The sequence below is a fragment of the Rhamphochromis sp. 'chilingali' genome (genome assembly GCF_963969265.1).
Source record: "Rhamphochromis sp. 'chilingali' genome assembly, chromosome: 15".
Classification (NCBI taxonomy): Eukaryota; Metazoa; Chordata; class Actinopteri; order Cichliformes; family Cichlidae; genus Rhamphochromis; species Rhamphochromis sp. 'chilingali'.
Window position 1 is genome coordinate 25,587,631 of NC_137942.1, and position 19,081 is coordinate 25,606,711.

Here is a 19,081-nt window from a genome sequence, read left to right on the forward strand (position 1 = left end):
TACCTTGTCTGTGCGTTGTATAAGTGTGTGTGTGTGTGTGTGTGTGGGGGGGGCACTTCCCTAAACCTGCTGGTCTGGAAGTCCAGCAGTTCATCTAAACAAAAGGCACTTAGACTAAAACAGACATAGATACAGTTATACTACCATAAAACTATAAAATAAGGTACGACCTCTCCCCATGACCCTAGGATCTGAGTGTGTGTATGCCAGAAGCCTCTGGAATGCACACAAAGTCTTTGCAGACTACTAAGGATCACACATCCTATCACTACACAGTTGATTATACACCTTTAAGCATATATGGTTATATATTTCTAAGCATAAATGACAATCAACAATATAAACCTGACAGTCATCTCAGATGTATCCTCTTTTCCACTAATGAACTCTCCAAATTCTCCTAAAGGAGGAGACAGCCTAGAACATAGCCAATTAATAGACATATGTTCGTCATATTTAAGATTGAAGTATTAATGAATGGTCTAAAATGATGGTTTGGAGGAAGTTACCTCAGAAAGAAGAAAAAGTGTCCAAAAAAATCAGTGGTATTGATATTTATCTTAAGATTACCCTATAAAATAAGAAGTCATCTGTAAGTTTTTAATTAAATTGACTAAACAGATAGGCTACATAAAAACACCGTTGGGAGTTCGCCTTGTAATCGGAAGGTTGCCGGTTCGAGCCCCGGCTTGGACAGTCTCGGTCGTTGTGTCCTTGGGCAAGACCCTTCACCCGTTGCCTACTGGTGGTGGTCAGAGGGCCCGTGGCGCCAGTGTCCGGCAGCCTCGCCTCTGTCAGTGCGCCCCAGGGTGGCTGTGGTTACAACGTAGCTTGCCATCACCAGTGTGTGAATGGGTGGATGACTGGATGTGTAAAGCGCTTTGGGGTCCTTAGGGACTAGTAAAGCGCTATACAAATACAGGCCATTTACCATTAATAACATGGGGTCAAATTCCACTTTTTTATTGTCATTGATTAACAATTCCACAAATAATCAAAACAACATTGTTTAAAAATATTCAATAGTTAAAATAAACTGAGATTTGAGTAAAAGGTAAAACATGCTGTGATGATTTAAATGAAGTTAAAGTTCGTATGTCAAATCAGAAACGTAAAGAAACATAAAAATCAGAAAGATAAAATATTCATTTGTTACACCTTACATCTAAATAAAATTAGAATAGAACACACACATAAACACATTATCGAAAGAAATGTTTCATGAAGCTACAAAAAAGAAAAATATTGTAATTTCTCATTAAAAATAAAACAATAAACTATTCGTTAATGTTCACAACAATATATTTGGTTTTAATTCTCATTATATTCTCAAAATGATTGTTTCTCTCATGTGTGAGCATTTATGTGACCAAAGCAGAAATATATATACCATTCTGTCACCCACATGTAATGTTTAAATCACTAACATTATGTTTTAAAGTTTATTTGTGAGTAATCAAGGTAAAACAGCTCTTGTGATTTTCAGCAAACTAAAAATGTGTAAAACTGAAACTGTTCAGTTTGTACTGTACATTTCATCCAGACTTTGAATAGCCTCTTTTTTTTCGTGCATTTTCCATTCACTGGGAATCTCACCACGCTGTGTGAATTTTAAACCATGGTGGTTTTCGAGTTTCTCCTGAAACTGACACACAAACCATGTCCAATACTTGAGCTTAGACTCATCAGGGGTAATGCTCCAATTTTCATATGGTGGTCCAGCAGTTCTGTATTTTTTAAAAGGAATGGTATGATTTGAGTCATGGCAAGGGTAAAAACTTCCTTCACTTGCAACTTGGGTTGTACAAAAGTCAACACACAATATCTCAGTGTTTCTGTAGTGCCAACCATTGAGATCGATGAAAGGGGACACTGTGATCTTCAGGACTGTGATCTTTAATTGTGTTGGTTCTTCAGCCTGGATTTGGAGGAGCCATCAGTGGACTTCCCTCCCATAGCTGAGCAAAGTATTTCACATCTTTTTGCACATCAAAGTCAATGATATCACTAAAGCACTCAGCATCACACACTTCCTCTTTAGCAGCTAGTTGAGCCATCTGGTCCCGTTTTTCTTGCAGGTGTCTTTTCCCATCCATGTTTTTCTCAGCAGCTGCGATATCTGTCACATTCTGATGAACAAACACACAACTGGGAGAAAGTTTAACTTTCTTCATCCTCATGAAAGCCTGAACAACAATCTGCAGGACATCCTGCATCTCAGCTGGATTCTCACCAAAGATGTTGATCAGTGTCAAGCTTCCTAGGCCAACAACAAATGTTGCTAGTGCATTGTCGTGATGAAGAGTAGCATTTCCTGCCAGCTCAAGAGCTCGCAGTCCTTCAGTGTCCACCACTAGAAAATAGTCAAACTGGAAGTCTTTCTTGATTTCCTCTGACACTTTGACCAGCTGCATGAAGGCACCTTTGGTGCACCTGCCTGCACTCACTGCAAACTGCAATCCAAACATGGCATTCAGCATTGTTGATTTTCCACTGCTTTGTACGCCCAAAACTGACAACACAAAAACTCTCTGGTCACCTAGTGTGGAGCAGGGAAATTATTTTACTGCTATTGTTAAATAATCATCATTATTACCATTGCATTAATAATATAATCTGTAGTTTAGGCCAGACGAGGCCATTTGAATTACTAGGTTATTCAAATTGATCATTGCTTTAACAATGTAACAGATAGCTTTAAGATGGCCTTAAGATGTTTATGATAATGTTAACTTTGTATTCCAGGTGCAGTTCTAACTATTTTATACACAATGCATATCTGTGCTTATTTGAGTTGATGTTCAGGTTCATTAATGGTCTAAAGCTTCACTAGTGAGAGTGTCTAGATGATCCATGCTGAGGGAAAACTAGAACATAGAAGGAATTGCAATACATGCTTACACAACAGTTCATTTTAATATCTTTTATATGTTCATATTCTTGTATTAAGCTTTTAGTAGGGGTTCTTGATTAAAACATTTATTTAGTAGATGACATATCTAAAGTTTCAGTTCGGTTATTACATATCTGAGGGTGGCTTCTGTCTCTCTGTCTGGTTAGGGGTCAGGAGCTAGTCGGCGAGGTGAAACAGGGTGCAATTTCTTTGGTGATGTAAAGTAGGATGTTTTAAAGTTTGAAAGTGTTTTTAATTTGAGAGATGCATGAGTGATGTTATAAGAGTTTGAGTTTCTTTTCTTTCAGTTCAAGAACGCATAAGTACATACACTTGGTACACCCGTTTACTCTTTGACTTTATTAAAACAGACGGTGTATTTGAGTCTGAATTTCAGTAATTGTATGTTGATATGGTAATTTAGTTTATGTTAGGTGAAGGAGATGTCCATCTCTGCGTCTTGCAGGATTGAAAGTGAGCACGTTGAAGGTTGTGATGTGAATGCTGTGAGTACTCGATTTGAATGATTCTGTGTGATTTGAACAAAATAATAAATAACTAATAATAATAACTCATAGGCGAGTGTGTGAACAGAGGAAGTCTGCAGAGTGTGTGTGCGTGAAATAAGGGTGTATTGTTTTTACATCAAGATTTAGTAGAACCAAAGTAGAACGTTACAAACAAACAAAAGAAGGTAAAATGAAGAGAGAAAATAACTGACAATTACATTAATGAATAGAAAACACACATACACAAAGTGTCATATGTGAAATTATTCGAGGAAAGAATCAGAAGTGAGATAGTTTAATATAAGATGCAATGAAGGAAGCAGCTTATACTCCTTTAATTTCCAGAGCCAGTGTGTTCCCTTCCCTGCCCACTTGGCCCCCGTATCAGGCGAGTATGGAAGGCTGGATAGCCCATGACGGGTAAGATCCCACCTCGAAACCCTGGGACAACCTAAGGCAGGCACAGTCACGATTACTCGGCCTCAGTAAGAAGATGGGACCTCAAGGGTAAAGCCGCTGGGCCAAGGCGGAGGGGGTAAGTGGCAAGTGGAGCCCTAACTTCTGGCTGAGGACAAGGAATGCTGTTATTTAAGGGGAAATCAAAATGAGGGTTAGTAAATTTGGGAAAGAAACTGACGGCTTAAGTGGAGAATTATGAAGGAGTCTGACACACTGCAAAAGCAACATATGCAAATTCACATACACAAACAGAAAATGCATTAACCTTATAAAGACAAGACAAGCCCATGATGATTCATGTATAGACACTGATTAAACCTGGCTTAGAACACAAAGATACGCAATGAAGATCAGCTTGCTACTTGTATGAGTGGTGGAATGGTGTGAATGGTTAATAAAATACATTTGAGTTTGTGATTGAGGAATAGAAGAAGCCATATGACAAAGGGAGTTATGAAAAAAGTGATTAAAGTAGTTTTAAAAGAGTGACTTAGGAGTGCTCTCTCGTACTGAGTGATCAAAACCAGTGATCACTGTAGAAAGAAATAAAATAATTTAATAAGGTGGTAATGTTTATACATATGTTTCTGTTGTTACAGCAACTCATTGAGAGATGACTCAGTATGCAAATTAGCTGGAGTGAGTGGTGACGAAGGAACTTCCTGTGTGTGTGTGTGTGACTGAGGAAGTGGCTTTCAGAAGAGGAAGCATAGCAGAGAGAAGAGAAGTGCAGATTGGGGTAGGAAATTTATAGTTTAGTGATATGTTGTTGTAAGGGGGGTTGTGTTTTATGTTGAATCCAAGTATGTTGAAGTGCATAAAGGGGGTGATTTTTTTGTGCAAATTGTGTGGTTTTAATGAGACTTTCGGTGTATTGAGGAGGTGAAATTATGTGGAGGCAAAACTTGTGTGCTTAAGGTTGTTGAGGTTGTTGGGGTGATGGGTTGATTCTGTCAGTTAGGTTAGGGCTGTTGTTGTTTTTGTTTTTAATAGAGGGAGTTTTAGGAAACATGGACATGTCTAAGAATTGGCCCATTATTTGTAACAGTGCACTTAAAGAAAACCGGTCAAGTGATTTTGTTTTGTGTTTTGTGAGCTAATAATCAGCTCTATTTTTTCTCATTTCTGTTCTAAGCAGGCCTGCAACAGCGCTGAAAATTCTCGGGGAGAGCAAATGTAAGGGGTGCTTTCCAGATTACAACTGGCTGAGGAGAAAGCTACCTGTGGGGACTAATCAGGTCGTAAGTCCCTGTAAAAAGGATTGTAGCGATTCAATCCAGTCCAAAAGCATAAAGAAATATTTTCCTATGGAAAATAAAAAATGAGCTCATTTTGCTGAGGGTGGAGAATCTGATCTGAAGCTCCACTATTAGCAAATATATGGTGTGACTGAATGTGAATGTGTGTGACTGGATGAAGGTGGGGGAATGAATAAATGTGGACAAACAATTGGCTTCTACCAGAGAAAATTTCTGTTTTGTTGACTGGGGTTAGATTATGGGATTATAGTATATTGTTGGGAGAATGCCAAATGTTAAAGGGGAAACATTTTCGGTTATGACTCAGTTACCATTAATTGGAGGAACACATGACTGATAATTGTTCTGTTTTAAGTTTATTTTTATGACATAGATTGGATCATGAGTGGGGAAAACTGAGCATTTTAAGTTTTGTATAGTATTGTGGATGTATAGTATTTTTGACACATGAAATGTGTCAAAAAATAAAAGGGGGAATTTAGGGTTTAATAATTTAGGATTATTTCAGGACTTTTTGGGGTTTTTGGTCATTTGGGTATGGTAAAACTGAAACTGTTATTTTTATGTTAAGGTTAAAGGATTAAAGAACTGAATCCTGTTTAGAAGATACAATGCCGGTTTTTCAAAGCTGTGAATAAATCTTAGGGGAAAATTAGTGAGGGTTGAAGGAGGAGAACAGGTTTGATTTCTTTTTTGATCTTTAGAAGAAGTGGTTATAATGTAGGCTTACACATACAGATATTACATAGAAGGTATTGTTAAATTAAAAGGAGCAAATGAAATAAAAAGGCTATACCAAAAACGGGTTATAACATAGGAAATGTGAGGTTAAAATGAAGTTAACACATAGGAGTTGTTTTTAGGCAGCATTTAGCTATGATGAAATGTATACAGGAGTAATTGCTTATATGCTTAAACTTAATTGATTAAAGTGGTTGTTTTCTTTTGGATCTTTTAGTAGAATAGGCGCTTACGATGATTTTCTTGTTAAAAAGGTGACTTAAGATTAGAGTAGAGGAACTTGCAGCAGCGACAATTTGTGCACAGGATGTTGATGATCAGATAAGGGAAAAATAGAGCGAGCAACCGGACGTGAAACCAGCGCTTAAAGGGTTTCAAAGTGATGAGTAACGTTGAAGAATATATAAATACAAGTCAATAAGTTAAGAAGATAATTAGGATCAGGCTTTTGATTAAAGAGTCCCAGATAGGATAAGTTAGGGAGGTGCTTGCTAACAGATCAGATTTGTGGGGTTCCTTTTTCAGAGTCAAGACCTCAGTCCACTTTTCATCATAGCTTTGGAGAATTGAAGAGAGATCATCTGTGGACAAGGCTGGACTGGGACAAAAAATCGGCCCGGGCATTTTGACTAGAGACCGGCCCACCAGGATAAAGATTGAAAATGTGATGTCATTCAGGGGTAAAACCGCAAAGGATTCTGGGAACTTGTGGCAAGAGGTACTAGCGCACGCAGGCTTTCAATTGAACTCAGTTACACAGCGATAAAAAGAAACCCAAAAAATGGCAACAAGCTGTTGTATTATTAACTGCAATAGTCGGTCGCATGACAGCCACGGGAAGCCGACGGGTAAAGAGATCGTTTTTTTTTATCGGATTACGTCGTTGAAGAGAAATTTTTTAAGCCATGTTTCCGAAGTAAGAGCCGACGGATGGTCTGGATATACCAAATATAACGTCTCAGAACACTCCAGCTCACATGTTAGTCTGCTCCAAGCATTCCCACAAAGGTCAGAGTTTTGTAGTAGTTAATACGTCATTTTTCTTAACATAATTGGTGATATAGGTTACAAGCAAGTCTGGCGCTGAACAGAAATTGTTGCGCTATGCTCCTTTGTTTATTGTGCATAAATAGTGAATTGTCCTGACACAATATTGCGTTTCGCTTCTGTTATTACCATGGTACATTGACAAAAACATATACTTTTATTCACAGGATAAAACAGTTGTTTTGTGATTACAACATACAATATTATTGTCACTGCTACATTTCTGTGATGCTACCAGAGATTATTTCCACTACTAATTAATTACCGTTGAGCTCAAAGGTCCTATTAATAAACGGTTAGCGAATGTGTATTTATGACGACGATTTGTGAGACTGGTAAACTTACCTTTGTTCGTACGATGGTCTTTCACGGTGCATTTCAAGGTCCTGTACCCATCGTCGGTAAACTGTACCTGGGCTTGTTGCAGTGACCTGAAGTTACTAAACTTCATGAGTGTATGCACTCACTCCAAGAACCGTATAATTATAAATCTGAGCGTGGTGAAAGTTGGGCAGCACGCTAACGTCTTTTGTCCACTCTGTGTGCTCGTAAGGGTCTAACCCTTTCACTCCTTTGATTTTTCCTCGTATCTTTTCTTTGTCTTTTCGTCGAGTCTGTCTTTGTACGGACCGGCATTGTTCTCCTTTTGTTTTGTACATTCCTTTTTTGTTTCAAATATTTTTATTGAGAGCAAGTATCATGATTGTAGTTTTTACAAATTGACATAACATAGCTTATGCTCCTTTTTTTCTCTAAACTAATAAGGCAAATAATTAAACAACACCAACAACAACAAAAAAAAAAAAAAAAAAAAAAAAAAAAAAAACATTCCTTTTTTGTGCGGCAAAGAAAAAACAAGAAGGTATTGGAACCGGAGAATGAACGTTTTGCGGTGCTGCAAATGCTTGCATTTGATGCGGTACTTGGATTGTTTTGCCACGAGTTCCCGGCATGCAATGCGCGAAAATCACGAGATTGCTAAACAAGGGGGAGGGTGCATCCGGCCTGTAATTGGTCCAGCCCAAAGTCGATCATGACCAATTGGCCAATCCAACACCTTTCATTATATATACCCTTCCTAAAAAAAAAAAAAATCCATCGGCCCATAAAAACATACCAGGCATTTGCCCGGTATGCGCGATGGCCAGTCCAGCTATGTCTGTGGATAGGGCATCTATTAAGATCTGAGTCCATTTCAGGAAGTACTCCTTCTGTTTTGATGGCAAAGACAAGAGGCTTTCTGTGAATGACTTCATCAGTTCACTACATGAAGCTTTGCATTGATTTTGTCTTATTTTATTCAGTTGCTGTTGCTTATGACTTTTTTCCTTCTCAATGTTTCCTTTAAGGTGATACAGCTCTTTATTTATTTTACACCACTCATGCCACAGATCGCCTTGACAAGGTAGAAATGTATCTTTGTTCTTTGAAATTCCCATCCCTTGAAGCATTTTAACTGTTTTCAGTGCAGCAGACTTCCCTTTTTGACAGACTTCATCATCTTCATCCACTGTGACTCCAGGGACTTTGGCCATGAATTCAAGCTGGAAGGATGTATGAGGTTCATATAAAATCTTTCTGATAATTCCTTTCATGTCATGATCTGGCTGTGTGCCGGCAGGAATTGGAACCAAACGCAAACTCACTGGAGACAGGACTGAACTCAAAATGGCAGCTTTTATTGCTGAACACAAAAACTCTACAAAATTTAAACTGGGAAGACTCTAACAAAACACACAGGGAGCTACAGGTAGAAACACACAGCATGAGGGAGAACGCGACACAGAACTGAGGGAGACGCAGACATAAATACACAGAGGGTTAACGAGGGAAGTGGGAGCACACGGGGAACACAGGTGACACTAATAATCATAACAAGACACGGCAGGAGTGAACGCAACACTGACGGGAGACGGGCAAAGTAAAACAGGAAGTACAGAGGTTCAGACAGGAGGAGAGAGAGCACGGAGAGAACACAGACATAACGGGCTGGGGAAAACATGGAATAAAACACAAGGAGAGACGAGGGCTCACAGATACACAGAGGGGCACACAAGGGGTAAGAGTCACAAGGGGAAAACACTTAGGGAACAACGTAACAGGGCAGCCCAGGAAGCATGGCCTAAATAAGGAACAAAATACAAAAATACATGAAACTAAGAATACTGGGCCAACATGGCCCAGGATCATGACATAACCCCCCCCCCCCTCAAGGGCTGGCTCCCGACAGCCCAAACCCAAGAACCAAAACACAAGAAAAGCAGAAAACAACCCACCCAGGGCGGGAGGCGGGGGACCAGGACGGAGAGAACGAAACCAAACAAAAGACAAGGAGCATGAGACCAAAACTGAGTCCACAAATACACAAAAACAGGTCAAAACATGGAAGCAATGTTCAAAGAGGTCGGAAGGTTAACCTGGGGGTGACAGCACAAAAGTTCAGTCCAGCTGTTCCGGGGGCCGGCCACGCGAAAAGTGGCAGTGGCAGCAGAGCGGGTCCGGAGGCCGGCTGCGTGGAAGACGGCGGCGGCAGCAGAGAGTCGGGCGTACTGGTTGAGGCTTGGTGGGCACAGGACCAGACGAGGCAGGACTAGACGAGGCAGGACCAGACGGCGGCGTGGCAGCCACAGGCGACGGAGCTGGAACGGATGCGGGGGCCGGACCAGGCGAAGCCGAAGCGGGGGCCAGACCAGGCGAAGCTGAAGCCGAAGCGGTGGCCGGACCAGGCGAAGCTGAAGGCGAAGCTGAGGCCGAGGCCGACGCTGGACCAGGCGACGTTGAAGGCGACGTTGAAGGCAATGCAGAGGCCGGACCGGGCGTGGGTGCAGCTGATGCAGAGGCTGGACCAGGCAACGGCTGAACGGGCCCCTCGGACCCTCCAGCGGAGACGAGGAGGTGCTGGCCGGGCTGACCAGAGCCGCCAGCGGAGACGAGGAGAGGCTGGCCGGGCTGACCAGAGCCGCCAGCGGAGACGAGGAGAGGCTGGAGAGGTTCCCCTGAACCCCCAGCGGAGACGAGGAGAGGCTGGAGAGGTTCCCCTGAACCCCCAGCGAGAACAGATGCAGAGCCAGCGGGTGCAGAGACTTCTGGCTGAGGGGATGCTAACTGTAGCTGCACAGGGCACGCAGTTGGCTTGGGATGCAACGGCTGGGGCTGTGCAGGGCAAACAGTCTGTCCAAAGTTTGTCAGCACCACGCAGTCCTCAGCTGGCGGAGAAAGCTCACAAAGGCTTCCAGCTGAGGTTGGCAGTGTCTGAACGGGTTGCTGAGCTATTAACTCGGCTGGTGACTGAGCTAACTGAACTAGAGACTGAGCTGGTGACCAAACAGGGAACTGGGCTGATAACTGAGCTAATGACTGTGCTATGGACAGAAATGCAAGTTGTAGTGGTGGTTGCAGTGATGGCGGGTCAGCAGGTAGTTGAACTTGTGATTGAGCAGGTGACTGACTCTTGGCTGCTCTCCTCCTGGGAACAGGAACAGGTGCTAGGCCTGGCCGAACACCAGCCATCCCCACCCGAGGAACAGATATGGGTGCAGGGACGAGCTGGGCTCTGGCTGCCTTTACCCTGGGGGCCGGTGTAGGTGCAGGAGCTAGCGGGACCTCTGCCGCTCCCACCCGAGGAACTGAGACGGGTGCAGGAGTCGGCAGGGTCACGGCTGACCTCACCCAGGGAACCGGAACAGGTGCAGGCAATGGCTGGGTGTCCATCAACCCCACCCGAGGAGCAGGTACGGGTGCCGGGATGAACGGAGCCTCTGCCAGGCTGGGGACAGAAGCAGGGACCAGCTGGACCTCAGCCACCCTCACCCGAGGAGCTGATACGGGTGCAAGGGAAAGCTGGGCCCGTGCTGCCCTGAGTAGAGGAACTGGAGGTGGAGAGCGAAGCACAGGAACAGTAACAGTCACTGGGTGAACTAAGTTATTGGTGCCAAACTCAGTTTTAGGAGACCTAGGCTTAAAGCAAGCAGGTCCTAGGAAATCCACTGCTATTAAACTCTCCAGGTTAGCGCTAGCGGTCCTGGAGGAGGTTAGCTCAGGGACAGTCACCGAAGCAGTTTCAAAACAGACATCAACAACAGTCTCTTGAGGAACGGTGTGCTGTCTAACACAGGTCAGAGAAGGAAGAACGCCAGAAACAGGTCTTTTCAGAATCGAGGCTGGAAGGACAATCACAGGTTGGGAAACAAAGTCAATTTTCATACAGTCCATAGGTGAACCGACTCGGCAGGCTGACTCAGATCTAACTGGATGGGGAGCCACACAGTCCAGGGACGAAGTAACACCCACAACAGTTTTCACAGCAACAGGTTCAGAGGAGTAGCGAACAGCTTTGGCTAGCTTAACAAAGGAAGCGACCATCTTGTTACCGCTCACTCGAGAAACTGAATGATTAATCACTGGTTGTGGAGCTGACTGGGCCCCACTGGACATGTCAAAAGACAGAACGGGTTGGCACATGAAACAGTCACTAGAAGGAGCATCAGTTACAGAACACTCAGTCTCAGATGGTTTGTGCCCTCAGCATGCACTGTTATATCTAGGGCTGATGATGGTGGTGGTGTGTGGCTGAGCTCAGACTGGAAAACCTCAGAGTGTACAAGCTGATTACAACAGTTCTGCGGGGCTGCAATTCTGGTAGCAGTATGTGGGTGAGTCTGGTGTAGGATAGCAGTCTTAGAAGGAGTGAGTTTAGGAGCAGTCACAGGTACTGGAGAACTCACACAAGCAGCGTCTGTATAACCTGGATGTGAAACAACACTACACACAGTCGTACAGGATGTAGCCCGAGACGTAGTACACACAGAGTCCATGAAACTTGGCCAAAAAGCATGGCGCACAGAGTTAAACTGACATGACCGGGGAACAGAAAAGTAAACCTGTGCAACCAGCTCTGCTGTGCTCAAACTAAAATCCTTTGCCAGTCTATGTATAGCAGATGAAACCTTGCGGCTCTTAACCTTAGCAGGCATTGAATACACAGTTTCAAGGAGTCTGTGGTGTTTCGACAGAAGAACGGAGACGGCTTGGTTTGTAATGGAACGTATATATTCAGCAGTAGTTCGCCATTTTACATCTCCCCATACACTTCACTTCTTCTCTCCTTCCATCATTCTTAGTCACAGAGCCCCCTACTGGTAACTGAGTATATGTTCATATTCAGTCCCCTCTTGTAAAGCAACCCTTCACCATCTTAGCAGTGTATGTAAACATAACATCTCTCCTCGTTCTCACAGAATTCTACTACCTCAGTATTACTATTTAGCATGGTAACATTACTATTTGCACAGAACATTATCAGTAGTAAACTTTGCAACCAGACAGCATTTTCAATACCTATTTCACTTATAACATTACTGGGTGTTTGAACTATACCTGTGATCTTAACATACCCATCTTGTTATGGTGCCTAAATCGTCCTTTATAATGAATACTTGTACAGTTAAGGTTACTGTAGTAACTTAACAACCTTAAGCCACAACACTTCACAAATAAATCACAGTAAACCACAGTAAATCAATCATCTATTATACTTGGACCTCAGAACTAGTAGTATGGAACCTAACATTAGCATCCAACAGCTCAAGCGTGTTATTTTCCCACTTTTTTCTAAACTCATTTCATTACATAATCCTTGGTCCAAGCTGGTAACTGTCTCGGTCTGTTAGGAACAGAAGGTCTTTTAGGAGTTTCTCTTGTGTTATTTTCAACCTCGTCACCAGCCTGCAACGGCTCAGCATTCTCTGCGCGGCAGAGTGAGAGACGGGCTGCATTCCATCTCTTTCCATCACTCAAGATGAAGGTGCTCAGTCCAGTCTGTTGCTGCACTGACAGTGGATCAGTGAACTGTCTCTCTCCCTTCCCCACTCGGAAAGGTTTACGTATCCGCACCCTGTCACCGACCACAAGCTGGGGAGGTTTTGCCCCCCTCTTAGCATCAGTGTAGCGTTTACTCTTACGTTGCTGGTGAGAGACTCTGGCCCTGCATTGGTCATACTGTCCTGTGTCTTTGGGAAACGGCAGGACATTTAGCTTTGTTCTCATGGGTCTCCCTCTGAGAAGCTGGAACGGAGCTGCTCCAGTTGTTGCATGAGCTGTAGCACGGTAATTCTGTAGCATCTCTGTCACGGCGGGCTTCCACAGCTTCTGGGACACCTGTGCAGCCTGAACACAGTCCTTCAGCACTCTGTTGAATCTTTCAACACACCCGTTCGCTTGAGGGTGATACACACTTGTTCTGATGTGCTTGACGCCCCTTTCCTTCAGGAAATCAGCAAAGGCAGATGAAGTGAATTGTGGTCCATTATCTGTGGTAAGCTCACAAGGGTTTCCCTCCCGTGCAAAAACTGAAGACAAGAACCTAATCACAGTGTCTGTAGTAGCTGATGAAGTAAAGGCTACTTCTGGCCATTTGCTGAAGTAATCGACCAGTGTGATGGCAAACCTGCAGTCCTGCGACCCGCGGTCAAAAGGTCCAACAATGTCAACGGCCACATGCTGAAAGGGACCATCTGGAAACTGAACCGGCTGTAAGGGAGTAGGAGCAGTTTTGGCCGTTTTGTCACACAATTGACAGACTGAGCACGATGACAGAATCGCATGGACTTGAGTATCCATGCATGGCCACCAGTAAAGCTCTCTGAGTCGCTGCTTTGTGCGAACTATGCCCTGGTGACCTTCGTGTGCGAGGCATATCACCTTTTCCCGCAGGGACCTTGGGACCACCAGACGTGTCCCCCGGAAAACCAACGGTGATTTCACAGCAAGTTCATGTCGCACCAGGAAATACGGCTGTATCTCAGGTGGGAGAGACCTTTTCACCTTAGGCCAGCCTGAGCGGATAACCTGTCGCAGCAGAGAAAGGTCAGGGCAGTCCTCACATTCAGCTTTAAAATCCGTCAACGGTGTCGCTGTCAAGAGAGGAGAAACTTCAGCTATCTCCAAGAGAAGGTCTTTTTCAGCATCAATGTCAGTGCTGGAGTACGTCAGGGGAACCCGTGAGAGGCAGTCTGCGATGACATTCTGAACACCAGGACGGTACTGCACATCATACTGAAAACACATCAGCCTTGCAGACCATTGTGCGATTCTCATGCCCGCTCTGTTCATACCTTTGGTGCTGAGAAGGGTAGTAAGAGCTTGGTGGTCAGTACGAAGCGTGAATCTGCGGCCCCATACATATGTACACCATCTTTCCACCGCCCAGACACAGGCTAACGCCTCCTTTTCTGTGGTGGAGTACTTTCTTTCAGCAGGAGACAGTGTTCGGGAGGCGAACGCCACAACCCGCTCCACTTGATCTGGATGTAACTGTGTCAACACAGCGCCTAGCCCATAGTCTGATGCGTCTGTGGTGATAAAAGCAGGTAAGTCAGGGTCATAGACGGCAAGTGCGGGACTTTCCAGAAGGAGTTTTTTCAGGTTACTGAAGCTCTCATGCGCTGCCTCGTTCCACTGGAGTTCAACTTTCATGTCTGTTTTCAGCAACTGTCGCAGTGGTTCCACCAGTGTAGCATAATCTGGAATAAATTTACTGAACCAGGATGACAAACCCAGGAACGAGCGCAATGCAGCCATATCCTTTGGAGCAGGAGCCTCGGCAATAGCAGTAAGGTGATGTTGGCTTGGACGTAGGCCTTCCTTTGAGATTACATGGCCCAGGAATGTGATGTGTGACTGGCAGAAGGAACTTTTCCCAGCATTAATCTGCAGGCCGACATCTCTGAGACGTTGGAGAACAGCTTGCAGGCGTGTATCATGCACCTCCTTTGATGTTCCGTAGACGATGATGTCATCCAAGTAGTTGCGAACACCAGGCAGATCTTTCAGGACCGTTTGCATCATTTTCTGGAACGCCGAAGGTGCTGATGCTAGGCCAAATGGGACACGTGTGAACTGGAACAGTCCCTCATGAGTGATGAAAGCAGTCAGCTTGCGGCTCTCCGGATGCAAAGGTAATTGGTGGTATGCTGAGCTGAGGTCAATCTGGCTGTAGTGAGTGGCACCCGCCAAGTCAGAAAACAGATCCTCCATATGAGGAAGAGGATGGCAGTCAGCAATAATGCTCTTATTGGGTTCACGAAGGTCAACACACAGTCTCAACTCCCTTTTGCACTTCCGGGCCACGACCAGAGGACTCACCCACTCAGCTGCATCGATCCTTTCAATTATGCCAGCTTTGAGTAAGCGAGAGAGTTCTGCTGACACCTCTGTACGTACACTTAATGGCAGGCGTCTCAGCTTTTGGCGTACAGGCCGCACATTGTTGTTTACCTGTACTTTATGGATGAACCCTTTAACACATCCAAGTTGAGCTGGTGGAATAGGATCAACATTGTACACAGCAGACTTCTGGTTAGACGAATCCGGCTCATCTGCAGTTTCATCCTGAATGCGGTCCACTTTGCCTCCGATGATGCAGACGTTCAGTGCTCTAATGAGGTCGAGGCCTAATAGCGGGGAACCAGCTTTGACAATGTAGAAGGAAGCAGGAACTTTTTCATTCTGTGCATGCAGTGCAACTGATGCAGGCAGACAACCCATCACAGCCAACTCATCTTTAGCATAAGTAACTAGTTTGACTTTAGGTCGCACCAGTGAACAGTCTGCAAAATACTGTCTGTAGATAGTTTCTGGCAGAATAGACACAGAAGCTCCAGTGTCTACTATCAGCTCTACTGTCTTAGAGCCACCTTGTACAGTTTCAATGTCGACAGTGCAGGTAAGCTTATCTTGAATAGCTGCCATCATTTTAGCATCTTGCACGCACAGTACTGCCAATTCTGGAACCACTACTTCTCTCACTTCACTGACTGACGACTTACACACCTTGGCAAAATGTCCCTTTTTCCCGCAGTTGTTGCATTTTGAAGAAGCAGCCGGGCAGTTTTTATCATTAGCTAAGTGCCTGTGAGAACCACACCTGAAGCACTTCCGCTGCTGCTGCTTCGAACCTCCCCATTTGCGTTGGTCTGGAGTGCAGCCTTTAGCAGGGCGAGGTCCTCTCCTCTGGTGAGAGTGGGAATTTGCCGCGTCGACTGTCTGAACAGGCGCGGTCGGACACGAGCCGGGTGTGGAGAGTAGAGTAGCGTTTTTGACTGCTGCTTCTACCTGGCTCGCAATAGTTAGAGCCTTATCCAGTGTGAGTTCATCCTCCAGTAACAGTTTGTCTTTCACAGCGCTGAGATGAGCATTGGAAATCAACTGATCTCTTATCATTTCACTTTCCATTTGTCCAAAGTTACAAGATGAAGCTAATGCTCTCAGAGCCACCACATACTGAGAAACAGTCTCATCCGCTCGTTGCATACGCTGTCTGAATGTATGACGGCACGCCACGACATTCACTTTCGGCACAAAGTGCTTCTCCAGTGTGCTCATGGCGTCAGCATATGTATCACCTTGCTCCGGTAACGTGTAGAATAACCGCTGTCCCTCCGGGCCCAAGCAGTGTAGCAAAACAGCGCGTTTCCTAGCATCCGGCCATGCGTCTCCCGTGGCATTGATTACTAGCATGTAATTGTCGAATATTTTCCGCCATGTAGTAAATGGAATCGGCGGCTCACCCACATGTGGAAGGAAAGACGGTGGACTCGGAACTGATGCACTCATCCTCGTCGCCAATTTGTGGTGTTTCGACAGAAGAACGGAGACGGCTTGGTTTGTAATGGAACGTATATATTCAGCAGTAGTTCGCCATTTTACATCTCCCCATACACTTCACTTCTTCTCTCCTTCCATCATTCTTAGTCACAGAGCCCCCTACTGGTAACTGAGTATATGTTCATATTCAGTCCCCTCTTGTAAAGCAACCCTTCACCATCTTAGCAGTGTATGTAAACATAACAGAGTCCACGAGGAAAAACAGAAACAGTCTCCTGCTTAGCAGGCACGAGAGAAGGTGGCGCTCCGTTGCCATCTACATTTACCAGCTGAGGTGCAGCACCGTCCCAGGTTTGAGTGGCAGTCCCATAGGAAACAACACAAACAGTCGTTTCGTGAGGCGCTTCCTGAACATTCTTTGCAGAGACTGAGCTAAATGCCTGGTGCACAGAGTTCAAATGGTCAGACCGTGGAACACAACACTTAACAGAGCCCATTTGGTTACTGTCATGGATTTCTGGTGACAGAGCAGGTGAGCAGGTAAGACAGTCACTCTGAGTAGCTACATGGCTAATTGTCTCTATATTACCAGGTTTAGGCAGAACAGAAGAATCACTTGCTCGCTCATTGACACTGGATTCACTCAGAGGAACAACAGGCACGGAAACAGATGCTACTGAGTTAACTGCCTCAAAACCCTGACACTTTAATTCTGCTGAGTCACAATCTACAGATTCAGGCTTAACAAAGTCCACGGAGGGAAGCACAGTCTTACTCAAAGAGGGTGCAATGTCCGGAAGCCTGGGAGCCGAATGCTTGAGCGGAATGTGAGAAACACGATCACTCTCACCAAAGGAAGAAAGCTGCTCCGCTGCTCGGGAACGCCGGCGGCGTGCACGCCGTTTTTGCCGAGAAGGGGGAGGAGACAAGCCAGGCTGCGAATCCTCCAGCGGACCGGGCTGAACATCCTCCGACTCTTCATACTGGAGCGGCTGCTCCGGGTGGATGCGTACGGTGGAGAAAAGGAAGTCCTGGATGTGGGGGTGTAGCGCGCAGAATAGCCATGGGAGTCCGGACACCATCCTCTGTAAACGGATGGCTATGGTTTCCCGATATTCTTCCCCTGGCAGCGCTGCCCACTCCTGACAGTGATACTCCACTGTGTAAATTAAATCCTCACGGAGCTCAGCAGAGGGGTTGTGAGTTGCTGGGTCCATGTCGAGGTCGCATTCTTCTGTCATGATCTGGCTGTGTGCCGGCAGGAATTGGACCCAAACGCAAACTCACTGGAGACAGGACTGAACTCAAAATGGCAGCTTTTATTGCTGAACACAAAAACTCTACAAAATCTAAACTGGGAAGACTCTAACAAAACACACAGGGAGCTACAGGTAGAAACACACAGCATGAGGGAGAACGCGACACAGAACTGAGGGAGACGCAGACATAAATACACAGAGGGTTAACGAGGGAAGTGGGAGCACACGGGGAACACAGGTGACACTGATAATCATAACAAGACACGGCAGGAGTGAACGCAACACTGACGGGAGACGGGCAAAGTAAAACAGGAAGTACAGAGGTTCAGACAGGAGGAGAGAGAGCACGGGGAGAACACAGACATAACGGGCTGGGGAAAACATGGAATAAAACACAAGGAGAGACGAGGGCTCACAGATACACAGAGGGGCACACAAGGGGTAAGAGTCACAAGGGGAAAACACTTAGGGAACAACGTAACAGGGCAGCCCAGGAAGCATGGCCTAAATAAGGAACAAAATACAAAAATACATGAAACTAAGAATACTGGGCCAACATGGCCCAGGATCATGACATTTCAGTTCTTCAGAAACATCTGACTGGCTTCTGTCTTTCAGACCCACTTTGTATTTTCCATCTTTGACTTGAACTGCACTACCATCAGTATCAGCAATGAGAATAATGAGAGGCTTTGGTGACCTGTAAAGGTCTGAGATGACTGTAGTACCTTTCTGGCCTTTTTCCAGAGTTCTCACAAGAACAACAGTGACTGAAGCTTTTTCAATCAGTATCTCACGCTGTTTTTCAAATGACAGAGCATCACCATGAAGATTACAAAGGGCAGTGCAGTCTGTGAAGGAGTCATTGGGTTTTCCAGCAGGGCAGTACCAGGCAATCTCTGCCACACCATCCATCAGCAGGCGAGATTTGGTGCTACCTGGACAATTTCTATGGAAGAAGGTGCTGTGACGGTCATTGATCAAAGTGTTCATGAGCTGAGATTTTGACACTGGAAGTGAACCCAGGCGGAAGAAAAACACCATGGGTGTCTCGGCTTTGCAGATGGGCATTGTCTTCATGGTGATGGCATTTGAATCACCCTTGATTTTAGTTTTCTTCCATGTTTTTGTTATCTGCCTGAATGTCCACAGAGGACATTCAATATCCATAGTGACTGAGTCAGGGACAAGCAAAGGTAAGGCGTACTGACACTGGGATAGCTTTGTAATTATGTTCTACTTCAGAAAACTGTCTGAGCAGTGAAATACTGCCATCTGAACATCCATTGGGATACGAACAGGACGGAGTCA

General features: G+C 44.9%; 2 protein-coding genes and 1 pseudogene across 3 annotated transcripts in view; all 3 read right to left on the minus strand.

Moving 5' to 3' along the window:
* LOC308411793 (interferon-induced very large GTPase 1-like) overlaps positions 1-19,081 on the minus strand; it is a gene marked incomplete at its 3' end in the record, with an annotated part of 253,476 nt that overhangs the window by 129,103 nt on the left and 105,292 nt on the right.
* Positions 1,914-3,817, minus strand: LOC308411345 (interferon-induced very large GTPase 1-like; the record flags this gene model as incomplete). Its single annotated transcript, XM_080905230.1, has 2 exons — positions 1,914-2,539; positions 3,775-3,817. 2 exons carry the CDS (start codon positions 3,815-3,817, stop codon positions 1,914-1,916), a joined length of 669 nt encoding a protein of 222 aa, XP_080761356.1.
* Positions 3,904-19,057, minus strand: LOC308411346 (interferon-induced very large GTPase 1-like; annotated as a pseudogene). Its single transcript has 3 exons — positions 18,365-19,057; positions 8,026-8,515; positions 3,904-3,983 (listed from the first exon to the last, which is right to left on the minus strand). The product of its transcript is annotated as an interferon-induced very large GTPase 1-like (transcript).